The following is a 16,526-nucleotide window of genomic DNA, read 5'->3' as shown; positions in this document are numbered from 1 at the left end:
TTACGCTTGATTTAATTTCTCAAATGACTACCACTCCAGGGCAGCAAGAAAAAAACACATCTCTTACTTGGTCATTATATATTTCATGGTAAAAAGGCTGAATAGCGGAATACTATTTATCACAATAACACATTACTAAAATGGAACATATTTTGTTCTTCCATATTCTCACTATAATCAGTCAAAAAGAGAAACATGGGGTTAAAATACAATCCAAAAACCAAAATATGATATAACAAACAAAAACCAAAAAAAAACAAGAAACTCTGATTCTCTTTGTTAGAATAATTTTTAACAATGTTTCAAACATGTATACCGGTGGCTGATTCATGTTGTTGTATGGAAAAAACCATCACAATACTGTAAAGTAACTATCCTCCAATTAAAATAAACAAATTAATTAAAAATCAAAAGTAACAAAATAAGCCTCCAGGTAGGAGATGTGCCAGTCACCTGTCTCTGGACGCGTGGGGAGGCGGTGTGGAGAAGTGAGAAGAGGTCCTGGAGCAGAGTCAGCTGCTGGGCCAAGTACTGCCGGCCCACGTTGGAGCCGCTCAAGGCCAGGACCATGGAGAGCAGCTCAAAGCAGTAGGCATCAGAGGAGGCATCTTCATCATTGGGCTGGGAATTGGCATTTTCTTTGCTTGATATGGCATGCTCCCATTCCTCGCGGACTCTGGTGGCTTCCATGCGAATGGCCTGGACGATGTGAGCACACACCTGTTCAAGGGCAACATAAAGAAAATGTAAAAGCGTATTTGTAAGGTCTAATTAAAAATAAAAAGAATATTAGTTGATACTCAATTTAATACTCTTCCTCCCAGTTAATTCTCATCATACCATTCTCTTAACACATCTTAAAAACAATTAAGGAAAATGATGATTAAAAACCTGAGTATTTAAATCAATTAGTAGAGAAATGAATACTATACTGGTTACCAATTCCCCTGCCTGTGGTTTAAGACATGAAATGAAAACAAATCACCACATTTAATCACTTCTAAGTCATCTTTTTCCCCATATTTCTATTCATAATGTGATTTGTAATTGATACAATTCATAATTTAATTGGCAGCAATTTTCTTTTTTTTAGTGACAGAAAATAACAGCACATTTTACAACTGGTAGCTTCTACGAGTCAATACAATGCTGTTACAAAGATAAAGCACAAATAAATTTATGTGATTTATTTAAAAAAGACTTAAGGTGTTGAAAGTTAAAACAGTGGGCCAATTTACAACCTAATTCAAAAGTCAGTATTTTATTTGACTTCGAAAGGGCTAATTTTATGTTATTTAGGTATTCCCGAAGTGAATTCCCATTACATGGATGATCTAGTGCTACTATACCATCTCATGATAATTAGAAATATCTTTAACACTGGTTTATAGTTATCATTATAACTGCTCAGCAGAATACTTAAAAAAAAAAAAAAACAAACAAAGGGGAAAGGAACACAGGAAACGCAAATGAAATCTGATATAACTGGGTATTTGACACCAAAATGAAACAATCTACCTGAAAATGAGAAAAACAAAGAGCAGCAAGGTAAGAAAGTTAATATTCATAACAAAGTCTTTAAAGTGATGCAGGTATGCCAACATACTACTTCCTCTCTAGAAAAAGGAAGACACATTCTGTAGGACCTATAAAAGAGTCAGCATAAAAAAGCCTCCATAAATTTTGGAAAATGCTTTACACCCTAAAAGCAAACAAAACTGACGCAGATTATGAAATGACTATTGACCAACCTGTTTTTGTAGGTTAGTCAGTTTACTCCTGCTGAAAATGATTCCAACCATATGTTCTTTCAGGTCAGCATCTGATGTTGCCTTTAGAGACAAAAGGGGAAAAAAAGAAAGCAGGCTCTTTTAATAAAATTCATATATTTGACATTTCGAAATGTCTTGATAAGTAATTATGCAGATATCTTTACAAGGTGAATTCATTTTAAATTGAGATCTATAACACTAAGAAGAAGGATAAAAAGTTTGAAGAAATTACTACTGGCTAAAGTAACCATAAAAAGGACAAAATTTCTGACTTTAAGAAATCCAGAGAAGTATACTTCATGGATTTCTTTATAATCTAGTTAATCTGTGTCATTTTGATTAAATCTATTTCTAAACTGTGAACACTATTAGTTCATATCCTATATTTGGTTATTAGAAGAGCAACTCAGGAAAATGACATTTGGTTAGAAAGGAAGTGTCCTAACAACACTCTCTGATAATGGTGGTCTTAAGTTACTCCAACACTGACAGTAAACAAAGAAACCTATCACAAGAAGAAATATGAAGGCTGAAGTTTTATAGTGCCTATCATGTGTAGGACACTCTTTTAAGTGATAGATAAATATACAAACAGATATAAGTATACACATACACACAACCTTATTTAATCTTCAGAAAAACCCCATAAGGGGTTTGATGTTCTGCCTGCTTTACAGGTAAGAAAACTAAGGGTGAGGCAAATCACCCTTGTATTAGAATTAAAAATGACTCTTGGTTTCACTTTTCTTAGGATAGAGACAGCCATAAGAGAATGCTGCTCCCACCTTAACAATGAGAAAAGCTGGTAATCTACAGAACAATAATTTTTGGGTGCCCACTAGAGAGCTGACATAGGCAACCAGGTGAACTAACATCTAAATTGACAAATCCATATTGTTGGACACTTCAAACTCTTTCTGTACCTGATGCAAGTAAATGAGCAAACAATGAATCTTACCTATCAGCAAGGTTCTTATAGATCTGAACAAAACTATCAACCAACTGAACTAATCACATTTATAGAACTCTTCAAACAACAGCAGAGGTCACATTCATTTAAGTGCACATGGACATTCACTAAACTATACCATTACTATGAGCCAGAATTCAGGTCTTAATAGTTTCAAGTGATGAAATTATACAACTGTATATATATGTATATATATGTGTGTGTGTATACACACACACACACACATTTGACCACAAAGGAATTAAAGTAGAAATTAACAATACAAGGCTTTCAGGAAAACTCCCAATATTCAGAAATTAAATAAGACACTTGTAAATTACCCAGAAGTCAAGAAGAAATCAAAATAGAAGTCAGAAAATATTTTGAATTGAATGAAATGGGAAAAAAACAACACTCAAATCTGTGACACTAAAGCAGAGCTAAAAGGAAAATCACAGCATTACTTATACGAGAAAAGAAAGATCTCGACTCATCATATTAGGACTTTAAGAAGTCAGAAAAGAACACATTAAATCCAAAGCAAACAGCCAGAAAGATATAATAAAAGAAGATACATCACAATAGAGTCTAAGGATAAGAGTATGTTATGAACAACTTATGCCAATAAATCCAGCAACTCGGATGAAATGGGCAAATTACTTGAAAGGCAGAACTACCAAAGCTCACTCAAAAAGAATGGATAATTGCAGTTTCCTTTTATCTACTAAGGAGAGTAAGTTTGTAGAATAAATTTTGTGTGTGTGCGCGCTACGTATAGCTAGAATACACATTATTAACAAATGAGTTCCTTTTAGACAGGAAGATCTTTTAACTTCTTTCATAATTTATTTTGCTTTTTCTTTTTTAAAAGCAGCTGTATTGTCATATAGTTCACATACCATATCATTCATTCATTTAAAGTATATAGTTCAATGGTTTATATACATGCACAGGTAAGTGCAGCCATCACCACAGTCAATTTTAGAGCATTTTTACCACCCCAAAAAGAAACACTGTGCCATTCAGTTATCACTACTCTAGCTCATCTTCTTTAAACAAAAATAAAGTACATATAAGGAAATACTGTATATCAATTAATATACACAGCAATATATGGGTTATTTTACTGAGTAAAAGAAAATGAAAAAAATAGAAATATATAAGAAATCCATTCTGATAAAAATTCTTAGCAAACGAGGAACATCTTCAAACTGACTAAGTGCAGTTACAAAAAATATGCAGTGAAAGATTGAATACTTTCCTTTTCCAACCTAGAAAAGGCAAACATATGTGATCTCATGACTTTTATTCAACATGGTAACTGAAGGTATTAGCCAGTGGAATAACACAAGACTGGAAAGAAAGAAGTAAAACTGGCTTTCTTTGAAGACCATATGATTATCTAAGAAGAAAAATTCCAAGGTTACTACAAAAGAGCTTCTCAAACTATTAAGTATATTTAAGAAGACCATGAAAAAAATGAAAGTCGCTCAGTTGTGTCCGACTCTTTGAGACTCCATGGACTATACAGTCCATGTAATTCTTCAGGCCAGAATACTGGAGTGGGTAGCTGTTCCCTTCTCCAGGGGATCTTCCCCTCTGGGGACTGAACCTAGGTCCCCCACATTCCAGGCAGATTATTAACCAGATGAGCCACCAGGGAAGCCCAAGAATACTGAAATGGGTAGCTGAGCACCGAAGAATTGATGCTTTTGAACTGTGGTGCTGGAGAAGACTCTTGAGAGTCCCTTGGACTGCAAGGAAATCCAACCAGGCCATTCTAAAAGAGATCAATCCGGGGTGTTCATTGGAAGGACTTACGCTAAAGCTGAAACTCCAATACTTTGGCCACCTCATGCGATGAGTTGACTCACTGGAAAAGAGTCTGATGCTGGGAAGGATTGGGGGCAGGAGGAGACGGGGATGGCAGAGAATGAGATGGCTGGATGGCATCACCGACTTGATGGACATGAGTTTGAGTGAACTCCGGGAGTTGGTGATGGACAGGGAGGCCTGGTGTGCTGTGGTTCATGGGGTCGCAAAGAGTCGGACACGACTAAGTGACTGAACTGAACTGATCCCTTCTCCAGTGGATCTTTCCAACCCAGAAATTGAACCAGGGTTTCCTGCATTGCAGGCAGATTCTTAACCAACTGAGCCATAGGTGTCTCTTAAGAAGGCCATAGGATATAAGTTTAATGCACAAAAGTCAACTGTACTTTTATGTACTAGAAATGAATAACTGCTAAGTGAAATAAAAATATTTACAACACCATCAAAACCATGAAATGCTTAGGGATTAATTTTAAAAAGTGTGTATAAGACATGTACACAGAGCTGAACTATAAAACACTGCTGGCAGAAATTAAAGAAGATCTAAATAAATAGACAGAACTAAATAAATATAATATTTATGGATTTGCTGTTGTTGTTTAGTTGGTAAGTCCTGATTGTGCAAACCCATGGATTGTAACCCACCTATATTCTCTGTCCATGGGATTTCCAGACTCAATATTAAGATGTCAATTCTCCCCAAACTGACTTAGCACTTTGGTGCAATTCCAATCAATATTTCAGCAGGCTTTTTTAAAAAAAAATTATGTTTTTTGTGGAGGAGAAAGAAATTGATAATCTGCCTTTAAGTTTTATATGGAAATGGAAAGAACCTGGGATAGCCAAAACAACTTTGAAAAAGAACTTGGTTGGAATCTCTATAAAGCCACAGTAATGAATGTACTGAATCTCAATATAGCCTGATGTTGATGTAAGAATGTACATATAGATTAATGGAACAGAATAGAGTCCAGAAATAGACCTATACATTTCTGGTGGACTGGTTATTGAGAAAGGATAGTGTTTTCAACATATGGTAGTAAAAGAATCAAATATCTTCACATCAAGAAAAAGAACCTCTACTCTTAATTTACACTGTATAGAAAAACTTGAAATATATAGTTCTAAATAAAAGAACGAAACTTCTATTGTTTCTAGAAGAAAACAGGAGAAAATCTTTGTGACCTTAGTTAGGTAAGACACAAAAATCATGAGTCATTTAAAAAAAAAGACAAGATAAATTGAACTTTATCAAAACTAGAAAATTCTCTCTGAAAGATAAGTCACAGACTAGGAGAAAATATCTGAAAATGTATTTTTACCAAACATGTATTTGGTAGAAGACCTATATATATACCCTGAATACATGAAGAAATCTTCCAACCCAATAATAACACAAACAGCTCAATATAAAAAATATGGGTAAAAAATCTTAATATACATTTTGGTAAATATAGTACAGAGATGGCAAATAAATACATAAAAATTTGCTCAATATTATTAGTCACTGGTGAAATCCATGTTAAAACTACAAAAGGGACTTCCCTGGTGGCTCACTGGTAAAGAATCTGCCTGCTAATATAGGAGACATGGGTTAGACCCCTGGTCTGGGAGGATCCCATATGCCAAAGAGTAACTAAGTCCATGCACCAAAACTACTGAGCCTGTGCTCTAGAGCCCAGGAACCACAACTATTGACCCCACATAGTCTAGCATTCATACCCTGCAACGAGAAGCCATTGCAATGAGAAGCACATGCACCTAATCTCGAGAGCAGCCCCCTGCTTGCTGCAACTATAGAAAAGCCAGAGCAGCAACAAAGATCCAGCACAGCCAAAAATAAATAAATTAATAATAAAAATTATTTAAAAACTTAAAAAAAACCCACAAGATACAAGTATACACCTATAAGAATGTATAAAATTAAAGAGTGATAGTATCAAGTATTGTCAAGGAGATGTGGAGCAACCGTAAATACTTTGTTGGTAAAAATGTAAAATGGCTTAATCACTTTGGAAAGAGTTTGCAGTTTCCTAGGAAGTTAAACATATACTTATTATATAGCAATCCTACTCACAGGTATTTACCCAAGAAAAATGAAAGCATGTCCATACAAAGATCTGTATGCTACCATTGATAGCAGTTTTGTTAATAAAAGCTAAATAGAGGAAACAACACAAACATCAGAAATTTGTGAAAGGATAAATAAACTATGGTAAACTCATACAATGGAATACACCTCAGCAACCAAAAGAACAAACAACTGATACATGTTCTTATACTACCTATAAAAAAATCAGACAAAAAGGCCACTTTCTATACTGTTCCATTAAATAAAACCTGGGAAAAAGCAATACTATAAAAAGTGAAGTCGCTCAGTCGTGTCCAACTCTTTGTGACCCCATGGACTGTAGCCTGCCAGGCTCCTCCATCCATGGGAATTTCTGGGCAAGAATACTGGGGTGGGTTGCCATTTCCTTCTCCAGGGGATCTTCCCAAAGCCAGGGATCGAACCAGGGTCTCCCGCATTGCAGGTGGATTCTTTACCGTCTGAGCCACCAGGGGATGGCAATACTTTAGGAGGAGAAATAGTTCAGCGGTTGCCACGGAGGAAGAATGAGATGAGAGGGCTGAATGCAGAGGAATGACAGGGAAATTCTGGGAGGCATGTGTTTTAAAAATTGCTTGTGATGCTTTCACCACTGTACACATTGGTCAAAATTCAAAACAAATCATTTTAAAAGGATGATTTTGTATGTAGGTTTTACTTCAAAAATCTGACTTAAAAAAAATGCTTCCCTTAAAAATTACATTATCTCACTGGTATCCAACCACTAGCAAGCCTTTCCCACTCATCCCCAATGCCTCAGCATACACTCTCCTACTGTTTGGCCAGCCTCTTTAATGTTCCCATCCTCTCATCCTTTTAATCTTTCATCCATTCTCTTTCAGGTCTAACTCAAAGTTTAATATCCTCCAAGAATACTTCTCTGTCCACTCCAGGGACAATAACTTCAACATACTCTGAAATTCTATGACATGTGCAATTTTTCATATATTTAATACAGTGACTATATATTAGAGAGTATCCCTGATGATCTGTTTTGGGACGGAGGCGATGGACTATTCATGTTTAGGAACGGAAGGCAAGTTTTTTGAGGGCTTGATACCAGTTCTCAAGGTTGTTCAGCAAACAACTGCCATTTGCTAAAATTCAGTTGATTTAATGAGTACTCAGTTTTATAGTTGTCAAAATGTTGTCTCCAAAAGATGCTGAAAAACAATTACCAGAGTTAATGAAATCCTTTTTTTTTTCCCTAACAGATTCCAGATAGAAAAATGTGGATGATTTAGTTGCCTCTGTATCAGAAGGCACAGAGTTAGCTTAGGTAAGTCCTTGAAAATATCTTTCAAAGAACTGTCAAGATGAGTATTTACAGCATCTAGTAATAAATACACAAGAATATGAAGACTAGTCATGGTTGACTTCTCTTTTTGAAAATGGATGAAGTTCTCTTCTTAGATACAGTGCTTTAGTTTAGAACAAATAAGTCAGGCTGCTGCTGCTGCTGCTAAGTCACTTCAGTCGTGTCCGACTCTGTGTGACCCCATAGACGGAAGCCCACCAGGCTCCCCCATCCCTGGGATTCTCCAGGCAAGAACACTGGAGTGGGTTGCCATTTCCTTCTCCAATGTGTGAAAGTGAAAAGTGAAAGTGAAGTCGCTCAGTCGTGTCCGACCCTTAGCTACCCCACAGACTGCAGCCTACCAGGCTCCTCCATCCATGGGATTTTCTAGGCAAGAGTACTGGAGTGGCTTGCCATTGCCTTCTCCGATAAGTCAGGCAAATGAACTTAAGAAGAAATTTCAAGAACAATATAAAGGACAGGTTATTCCAATAAAAATTCACTGCACACATGTGTGTTTATGCCATGGTGGATATAAAGACAAACCAGACATGTACTTGGTCTTTAGGAAGCTTTCATTAAGTGGAAGATACAAACCATGTATATATCTTGGACATGGACTTGGGCAAACTTTGGGAGATGGTGAGGGGCTGAGAGGCCTGGAATGCTGCAGTCCATGGGGTCGCAAAGAGTTTGACATGACTAGGCAACTAAACAACAACAATAAACCATGTATACAAATAAACCCAACAAGACACAAACCGAGAAGAGACACAGAAATTACTATGAAGTTTAGCAGAGGAAATAGTTCTCTGTGTGTTCGCCATGAACGTTCTTTATGATTTCCCTTGAACAATCATAAAGAAGGTTCATGGAGAAGACAGTATTTTTGAGCTGAACTGTGAAGAACACAGGAGAAGGAGGAAAGTGCACAGCATAGTCAACAATGAAACTGATTTTACAAACGACAACATTTAAACACAACAGCCCAAGGTTTAGAGCAAATTTTGCTGTTACTTAAAATACCAGTTAGATCATACATGAGCAAAAAGTGAGTATCTTCTGATAGTTCCTTCATCTTCTTTCTAATCAATGTAAAAAATATTAACTGCACAGAAACTAGTATCACATATACATTAAAATACATAGCAATACATGGACTACTCCACTGAACAAAAGAAAATGGAATAGGGAAATAAATATTTTTAGAATATAAATAAATACATTGTATACTTTTTCCTCTCCTTCAGGTGATGACAACAGTGCTTTTTCCTCTTGTTCTGGTGTGGGTTCTGCATCTCCGGAGATGAGCTTTCCAAATACCTGGTGAAGAAGACAGGGAGGTGAGAGCAAACTAATGGCAGGAATTACCACTGTGAAGGCTGGAGGACTCAATAGCCGATTCTGCAGGCTTTAAAATGTTCCTCTGCTATTCTTACTGTACACTTCTACTTTTCAGAATTATGAATGCAAAATGAAACACAAGAATTTGGGCTATGAGAAGAAAAAAATGGGCCAAACTTGTAGCTAACAATCTCTAAGGAACAAAATACTTTCTTAAGCTCTTGATATTATTATTGAAGTAGTACAATATTTCATTTTATCTTGTGCTAGAATATGTGTAGTAAGGACACTCACTTGAGATGTAATAAGTCTGAACACTCGCAGAGTCTCAGCTTCACAGTTCCTTTGCTGGGCCACACTGGCTGAGATCTGGCCAGCAATTTTTGTGCTTTCGCCATCCTTCCAGCCCAGGACCTTAACCTGTCGAACTCTCAGTGTATTTTCTGGACCCTTTAATTCAATTTTGATGATGTGATTATCCCCTCCTGGAAGTTCACTTGTTACCCAACCAATGTGCCTGGAATCCAGATCAACCTAGGGGAGTAGAAAAGGGATAGAAACCTGATACAAGTGGATTACTATTTTATTACTGTCCTAGACTTAATACAGTAGTTATTATGTCCTAATGTTAATAACAGTAAGCTCAAATAACAAATAATTGTACACACAGAAAGTGTATTGGATTATTTCACACTGATTATCTTATTTAAATCTTGTAAAGATAAGCAATACTATCTACAGATGAAGAAAGTTAGTTAACACAGATGGCAGGAGTCTAGTAAGTGGTGGAGTTGAGAAGTAAAATACAGGTCTGCTTACATTATATGTACTATATGGCTTCCAAGCACAAGTTACATAAGTAAAACCACTGGAAACAATTTTCATGATTGTACCTATACTGCCTGCTAAGTAGAAATACTCACATAATCAGCAATGAAGTCCTATTTTGTGCATCTTTACATGAAAGCACATTTAAAGCAAGGATTTTAGCTGTGCAGTTAGTTAATATGTTTACTTTTGAAGAAATATTATATACTATGTAAATTCACATTTGTGATGACTTATTTCAGTATATTTTATTGAGAATCTAACGCCCAAATAAGACTTGTTTCTAGAGTAGGTTTGTATATTGACTTTTAACCTGGATATACTGCAGTGTTGTAAATTGAAAGATTTTCAAGGTACAGGACAATAATCTACATTTTAATCTGAAGTATGGCTGAATTATAGTGGCATTTGTGAATCGAATCTATGAAGAATTCTAAGGCACGCTGAATCTCTGCAGGGGAGCAGAAGTCAGGGTGGAGGGCTGTAGGCACAGTATACTTACCCATGACTACAGAACATTTAGCAAAATAAAGGGTAAGATGTTTAGAACAGAGACAGTTATAACTATTCCCATACATGGACTATTTGCCAATTTAGTGTTTTGAAAAGAGATGATTTCCTCTAATAGTGTGGCATGCCAAAATTAGAACTCAACAGTGGAGACTGAGAAGAAGAAATTTCTACCAGGGCAGTAAAAACATTTAATGACAGTTTTAATTACCTGCTTTATTCTGCACAAATCTTCTACTGCTTTGCCAGTTAAGAAGGTCATTGAGGTGACTTTATTCTAAAATAAACAATTCAAAATAGTTACTATGCCATATTCCTGGCTCTAGAATGGACAGGGATTTCTTACAGCCTATCAATATCATATCAACTCTTCTGCTTGTCTTTTATAGTCCTTCCTAACTGACTTTATTCCATCTGTCAAACCAATCAGTTCCTACAACTGCAGTCTTTTTCTTATTCTCACAAACTCCATCTTGAACCACACATTTCAGTCCTTCTCTATGGGCTCTGAGAGAGGAGGCTGGCATCCCCTCTTTTCATCCAAAGTCTAATCATTTAAATTCTCTCTCTATCATGAAGTCTTTCAACAATTCGCCTTGCTACTTATGTCCCATTCTTATTACATTACTCTCATTGCTTCTGGTGTAAAAGGGAGGAAGGCAGGTAGCTTAAGCAACAAATGCTTGCAAGTATCACGATGCCCCCCAGACAGCCATAGGGACTTGGGGGAGGACACATGAGTGATGAGTTCTATCCCCTTGAGATCTTTGCCGAATTAGGGAAGGACCATTAACATATAAAGTAAAGTATCAAAAGAAATTCAATACCTTTAAGTACTGGAAAGAATCATACTGGTACTAGAGTCAGAGACCTTAAGATTGAGTAAGTTTTATGCCAAGTACATCAAGAAATAGATGGACACATGAATTCCTTGAAGAGTTGTATACTTTTAGTGCTATAGGCTGATGCAATTTAAATTAACAAATGCTGTGTTTAAGGCAGTGTGATGGGAAGGCTGGGGGACACACAGTACACTACGTAAGTCTTAATGATGCACATAAATCAGAGGAGGTTTCCTAAAAGAAAAGCTGATGTCAGCATATCTGTAAAAAATGAATATTACCATGATTATCTCCCCTAAAAGACAAAATGTTAAATTGATTGCAACCACTGTTTTGATGGAAAGTATATTCTAGCTTAAAACATGAATCAAAGATAACACTGTACTGAGCAGTGAGTTCCTGTCAGAAAAATGTTCTGATAAGCTAGTGACATAGTAGCTAAGCCTTTTTCTTATTCACTCTGTGCTGTTGGACAGAAGTTGGGGTGACTGTAGACTGAACTTCTGTGGTTGGCATTCTCTATTCAGATCATCTGAGACTCAAACCCACCCCTTTGGCTCTCCCTGGGAAAGGAAATATACAAATGGGATAGGAGCAGCTTGGCAATGGCCCAAAGGGACTTATTAATACTGTATCTGCAGGCCACTTCCTTTCTGAGGGAAAAAATTCTAAAAAGTATTCTTTCTCAAGAATGGGGTAGAAGCATGGGGATTTAGCAGTTTGTTTTACATTCTTATTGGCCTTTAATACTCAAGTACATAGGATGCTTTTCCTTTTCCAGGGCTTCCCTGGTGGCTCAGAGGTTAAAGCATCTGCCTGCAATGTGGGAGACCTGGGTTCGATCCCTGGATCGGGAAGATTCCCTGGAGAAGGAAATGGCAACCCACTCCAGTATTCTTGCCTGGAGAATCTCATGGACGGAGGAGCCTGGTAGGCTACAGTCCACGGGGTCGCAAAGAGTCAGACATGATTGAGTGACTTCACTTTCACTTTGTTAAAGAGGGCTCAATTCAGCTGAAACATGTAGACAGGCTAGAGCTAGGGGGAATAAATAGAATGGCTATATATGTTGATCCAGGAATTTTTCCCAACTCCCTTCTGACGGTGGGGGTGAGGATTAAAAAGTGAAGGCTAATTATGCTATAGGTCAAACTGCATTAAGTGCTACTAGAGTAAGGTAAAAAAGAATCCAGAGGACAGAAAGAGTAACTTTTACAGAAGAGGTACTGTGGGAGAATTTGTCTGCTGGGTCTTATACTTGGGAAGAATCTGAAAGGTGGAGTTTAGGAGAAGGATTTCCAGGCCAAGAAAACAGCTTGAACAAGGGAGTGGAGGTAAAATATCACAGAGTAGATATTTATTTTGCTTAGCTATAGATTTCATATATTTGAGAATATAAATAGGTTGTTTGGTTGGTGAAGTTCCAGATGAAAGCTTTTTTGCTAAAACTCAGAAATGAGACTGTAGGATTAATAAAGGTCTGAAAAGAACTAACAAACCACAGTTAAATTTTCTTTCTTACCCCAAGATCTCGGGAATTGTCCACATGAACAGATACATAGCGGGCATTGATGCCTTTTACACAGTTGATGGTGATGTTCTTAGTTTTGTTTTTATCCTCATCTCCTGACTCCCAAAAGGTTTCTGTGGAACCATCTGTCAAACTGCCAATCATGGCAGGTCGGCTTGAAGTCTTTATGTCAACAATGCTGGTTAAGTCCTTTAAACACATTACTATGCACAATTCCTACCAGAAACAAACACACATAATTCAAATACCCAAATGGAAATCTTCCACAATAATAAAATAGGCATGAGATAGAAATAAAAGTAAGTATCAAATTGTTTAGGAGTAATTTTCAGTTTCTCCTTTAGTCCATTGTTGAGTATTAACAGGATAACACAGGATAACTGTTAAATGACTGACCTGACTCATAGCTTCAAAGCCAGACTGTATGCTGATGCTAAAACTTTCTTCACTGTCTCCATCATCTGATTTTGACAAAATATTGTTAATGTGATGAAAGACATTGCTCTGATGGAGGAACTGGTGATCAGATTGCTTGAATTTCAGACTCCAGCACCTAAAAAGGTATAAGTAATACACTAAATAATTCTTTTCAGGAACCTCCAAGGAATTCCTTGAAAAAAAAAAAGCACTCTGCAGCTAATCTTAATGTTGTAGGTAAAATAATATCAGAAATTTTAAAAATTCAAGAAACAAAATGATTTCTACTAGCTTTTGGAGAAATGTATGTCATTTCTGTTGAACAATATAAATTCTAAGGAAAGTTCATCCATTTTAAATATAGCCAAACTGACACATGAAGATCAAAGCTATAGAAGAAAAAAAAAGGTAATAAATCAGTTTTGTAGACAAGTGTTATCCCAACTATAACAGCCTCTTAAAATTTATTAGTCCAACAATTCTACACTAATTCATCAGAGTATAACACACTTTGTACTTCAAAAATCTTGCACTACAGAATCTCTTCTCTGCTGGTCTCATCATTAGGAATGTGGGTAGCCAAAATCACTCTGTCAAACTATTTCTTATAAAAATCAATGGAGGATTTACTTTTATGTGTAGTCCAGTACGAGGCTCTAGTGATAAAGTTCACAATGTAAAAGTAACAGTGAGGACTTAAAAGGAGATACTCTTCAATTTTAGGATTGGCTGCATTTCTCTTGATATTCCTTTCAATTCAAAACCCTATTTTGAATTCTGTTTTTGAGATTTCATTGCCCCCTCTCCATTTTTGCAACACTTAAGTTTCTACTCTTGAGGAGCACTGAGACATGTGATTTGGGGTAGAAGAGAAAGGAAAGCGAGGAAGATGGTTTCAGACTGTGACAATTTAGAGGACTCAGAAGTATACTATCCGCAGTTTATAGAGGGGCCAACAGGCATGAGCTGAGGCGAAGGGCAATTCTAAATTACAACCATAATGAGGGAGGTACCATTCATGTAACACAGGATTCTTTCTACCTTAAGTATTTAAAGAGGTCTTTCAAGCATTTCACGCTTTGACTGCTTCAGAAAACTCCTTTTCCAGGGTACTTAGGACACTTGGAAATAAGATTACCTCAAGGCCATCTGCTGTAATGAACTGCCACTGGGGAGAGACATCATAAGATCCGAGATCGTCTGAAGTAGGCGGTGAAACGTGTGCGGTAAAGGATGAGCGGCTTCCCCTGCAATCACTATATCTGAGAGCGGATGCTCACATACCCTTGTATCTTTCTCCTAAGACATAAATGACAAGCGAGTTCATCAGTTTGGGAGCTGGAAGGAATTTTTCCCACAAAAGAAAATGTGTAGTTTAACGATCCTGATGTAGTAGAAATGTAAACAACAAAACCAAACCATACCTCAAACATCCAGTAAGATTAACTAATCATGCTTATATTTTTAAAGGAAAAAGTGATAAGGTCACCTATAAATAAAATCACCAAACCAAATATACGCCACATCTGAGAATCAATTCCAGTGTAGTCAGTAAACTACTAGCAGAAATGAGCCTTTCCCTTCAGCTGAGCACCACCCAAACTGCTGGCCCACAAAGTTGGAAGCCAGTAAGCAATTGTTTCCATTCAGTAGGTTTTGGGGTATCTGTTACACACGAATAGATAGCTCTTATGAATGCACGATAACTTCACATTGTAATTGTCGATTGTTTTCAATTTTTCCTTGCGGCACTATTGATTTTCATTTGATATCTTTAAGGTTATCTTATTAACTACATGCATACACTGAAGATACAGAATTACTCCTTTATCATTTTGTAGAGAGCCTCCTTATCCCTATTGATGATTATGTCTTGAAGTCTATTTTATCTGGTGTCAAACTAGCTGTAGCAACCTAATTTTGATTCGTAATTATCCAGTGTATCTTTTTCTACTTTTAATCTTTTACTTTTAATCTTCCTCTGTCCTTATGTTTCAGAAGATGCAATGCTTATAAACAGTACCGAGCTTTTGTTTTTTTCTATCTATTCTGACAGCTTTTTAAATTAAGGATTTAGTCTTCTACTTTTTTACTGTAGAAATATAAATGAGATCCATAAATCACAGCTACAGAGGTATAAATGTGGCTGGAACTCAGGCTTCCAGGGTCCACATTCAACGCTTTTCCATGATACAGGTTGCCTCCTATAAAATTGAAGTCCCTTCTAGCCAAACTTTTTGAATTTCATGTCCAGGCACAATCTCATTTTCATTCTCTGTGACTTACAGTAATGCTGTGAAGCAGATGGTTCTTCTCTAGAATAATGTTGCCTTCTTCATCTTACATTGCACTGTACAGTGTATATCTTCCAACTGACTGCTTTGTGTGTGACAGTGATGGCTAGTGAGCAATCAGAAGTGATTGACAGTGCTTCTGGAGACAGAAAACTTTCCTTCAGCATAGTTAGTATGTTGCTCATAGCTCTGAATTGGTATTCTTGCCTTTAGGTTACATAATCTGTGAATGACCTCATGTAAACTACGGTATTACATGAAGGGAGTTCGACTCTTCTATAAAAATATGGACAAATGAGAAACTCACTCACTTGTTCTGCGTTTTCTTTGTTTGTTTTATTTTCCTCATCCTCTTCTTCCTCTGGTTCCACTGGAGCAGGAGTCAGAGATGCCACGAAATGCCACAGAATATCATGGAGAGAAGTGGTCTGGATGACGTTACACAGAAGCCAGTTGAAAGCCTGCACGAAAGAGAAAGTGAATGTCGCTCAGTCGTGTCCGACTCTTTGCGATCCTGTGGACTATACAGTCCATGGAATTCTCCAGGCCAGAATAATGGAAGGGGTAGCCTTTCCCTTCTCCAGGGTATCTTCCCAACCCAGGGATGGAACCCAAGTCTCCTGCATTACAGGTGGATTCTTTACCAGCTGAGCCACAAGGGAAGCCTGAAAGCCTGCATAAACAATGTTAAGTAAGTCCAAGATAAAGACAAACTTCTGGGACTCAAGTATTTTAAGGGAAGACTCTAGGAAGACTGATTGTCATTTCACTGAAAGTACACTGAACTTACACTGTCAGT

The 16,526-nt window shown here is 36.9% G+C and overlaps 1 protein-coding gene across 11 annotated transcripts in view; it reads right to left on the bottom strand.

Annotated features, from left to right (window-relative positions):
- The window catches only part of MYCBP2 (MYC binding protein 2), a 277,882-nt gene that overhangs the window by 18,209 nt on the left and 243,147 nt on the right, over window positions 1-16,526 (bottom strand). For 9 of the 11 annotated variants that reach the window (XM_088842669.1, XM_088842670.1, XM_088842671.1 and 6 more), the window contains 9 exons: window positions 16,039-16,188; window positions 14,572-14,732; window positions 13,413-13,569; window positions 13,008-13,232; window positions 10,855-10,920; window positions 9,600-9,839; window positions 9,186-9,284; window positions 1,752-1,832; window positions 454-720 (listed from right to left, as the gene is read on the bottom strand). In XM_088842669.1, coding sequence (XP_088698795.1) covers window positions 454-720; window positions 1,752-1,832; window positions 9,186-9,284; window positions 9,600-9,839; window positions 10,855-10,920; window positions 13,008-13,232; window positions 13,413-13,569; window positions 14,572-14,732; window positions 16,039-16,188 — 1,446 coding nt within the window. The remainder of the gene's footprint in view (window positions 1-453; window positions 721-1,751; window positions 1,833-9,185; window positions 9,285-9,599; window positions 9,840-10,854; window positions 10,921-13,007; window positions 13,233-13,412; window positions 13,570-14,571; window positions 14,733-16,038; window positions 16,189-16,526) is intronic. The other 2 variants (XM_055426498.2, XM_055426501.2) reach the window with 1 other exon arrangement.

Source organism: Moschus berezovskii, chromosome 13 (genome assembly GCF_049115385.1).
Source record: "Moschus berezovskii isolate FMDL1 chromosome 13, NW_MosBer_1.0, whole genome shotgun sequence".
Lineage (NCBI taxonomy): Eukaryota > Metazoa > Chordata > Mammalia > Artiodactyla > Moschidae > Moschus > Moschus berezovskii.
Note: the sequence above shows the minus strand (reverse complement) of the source record. Positions and strands in the feature narration are given on the sequence as shown.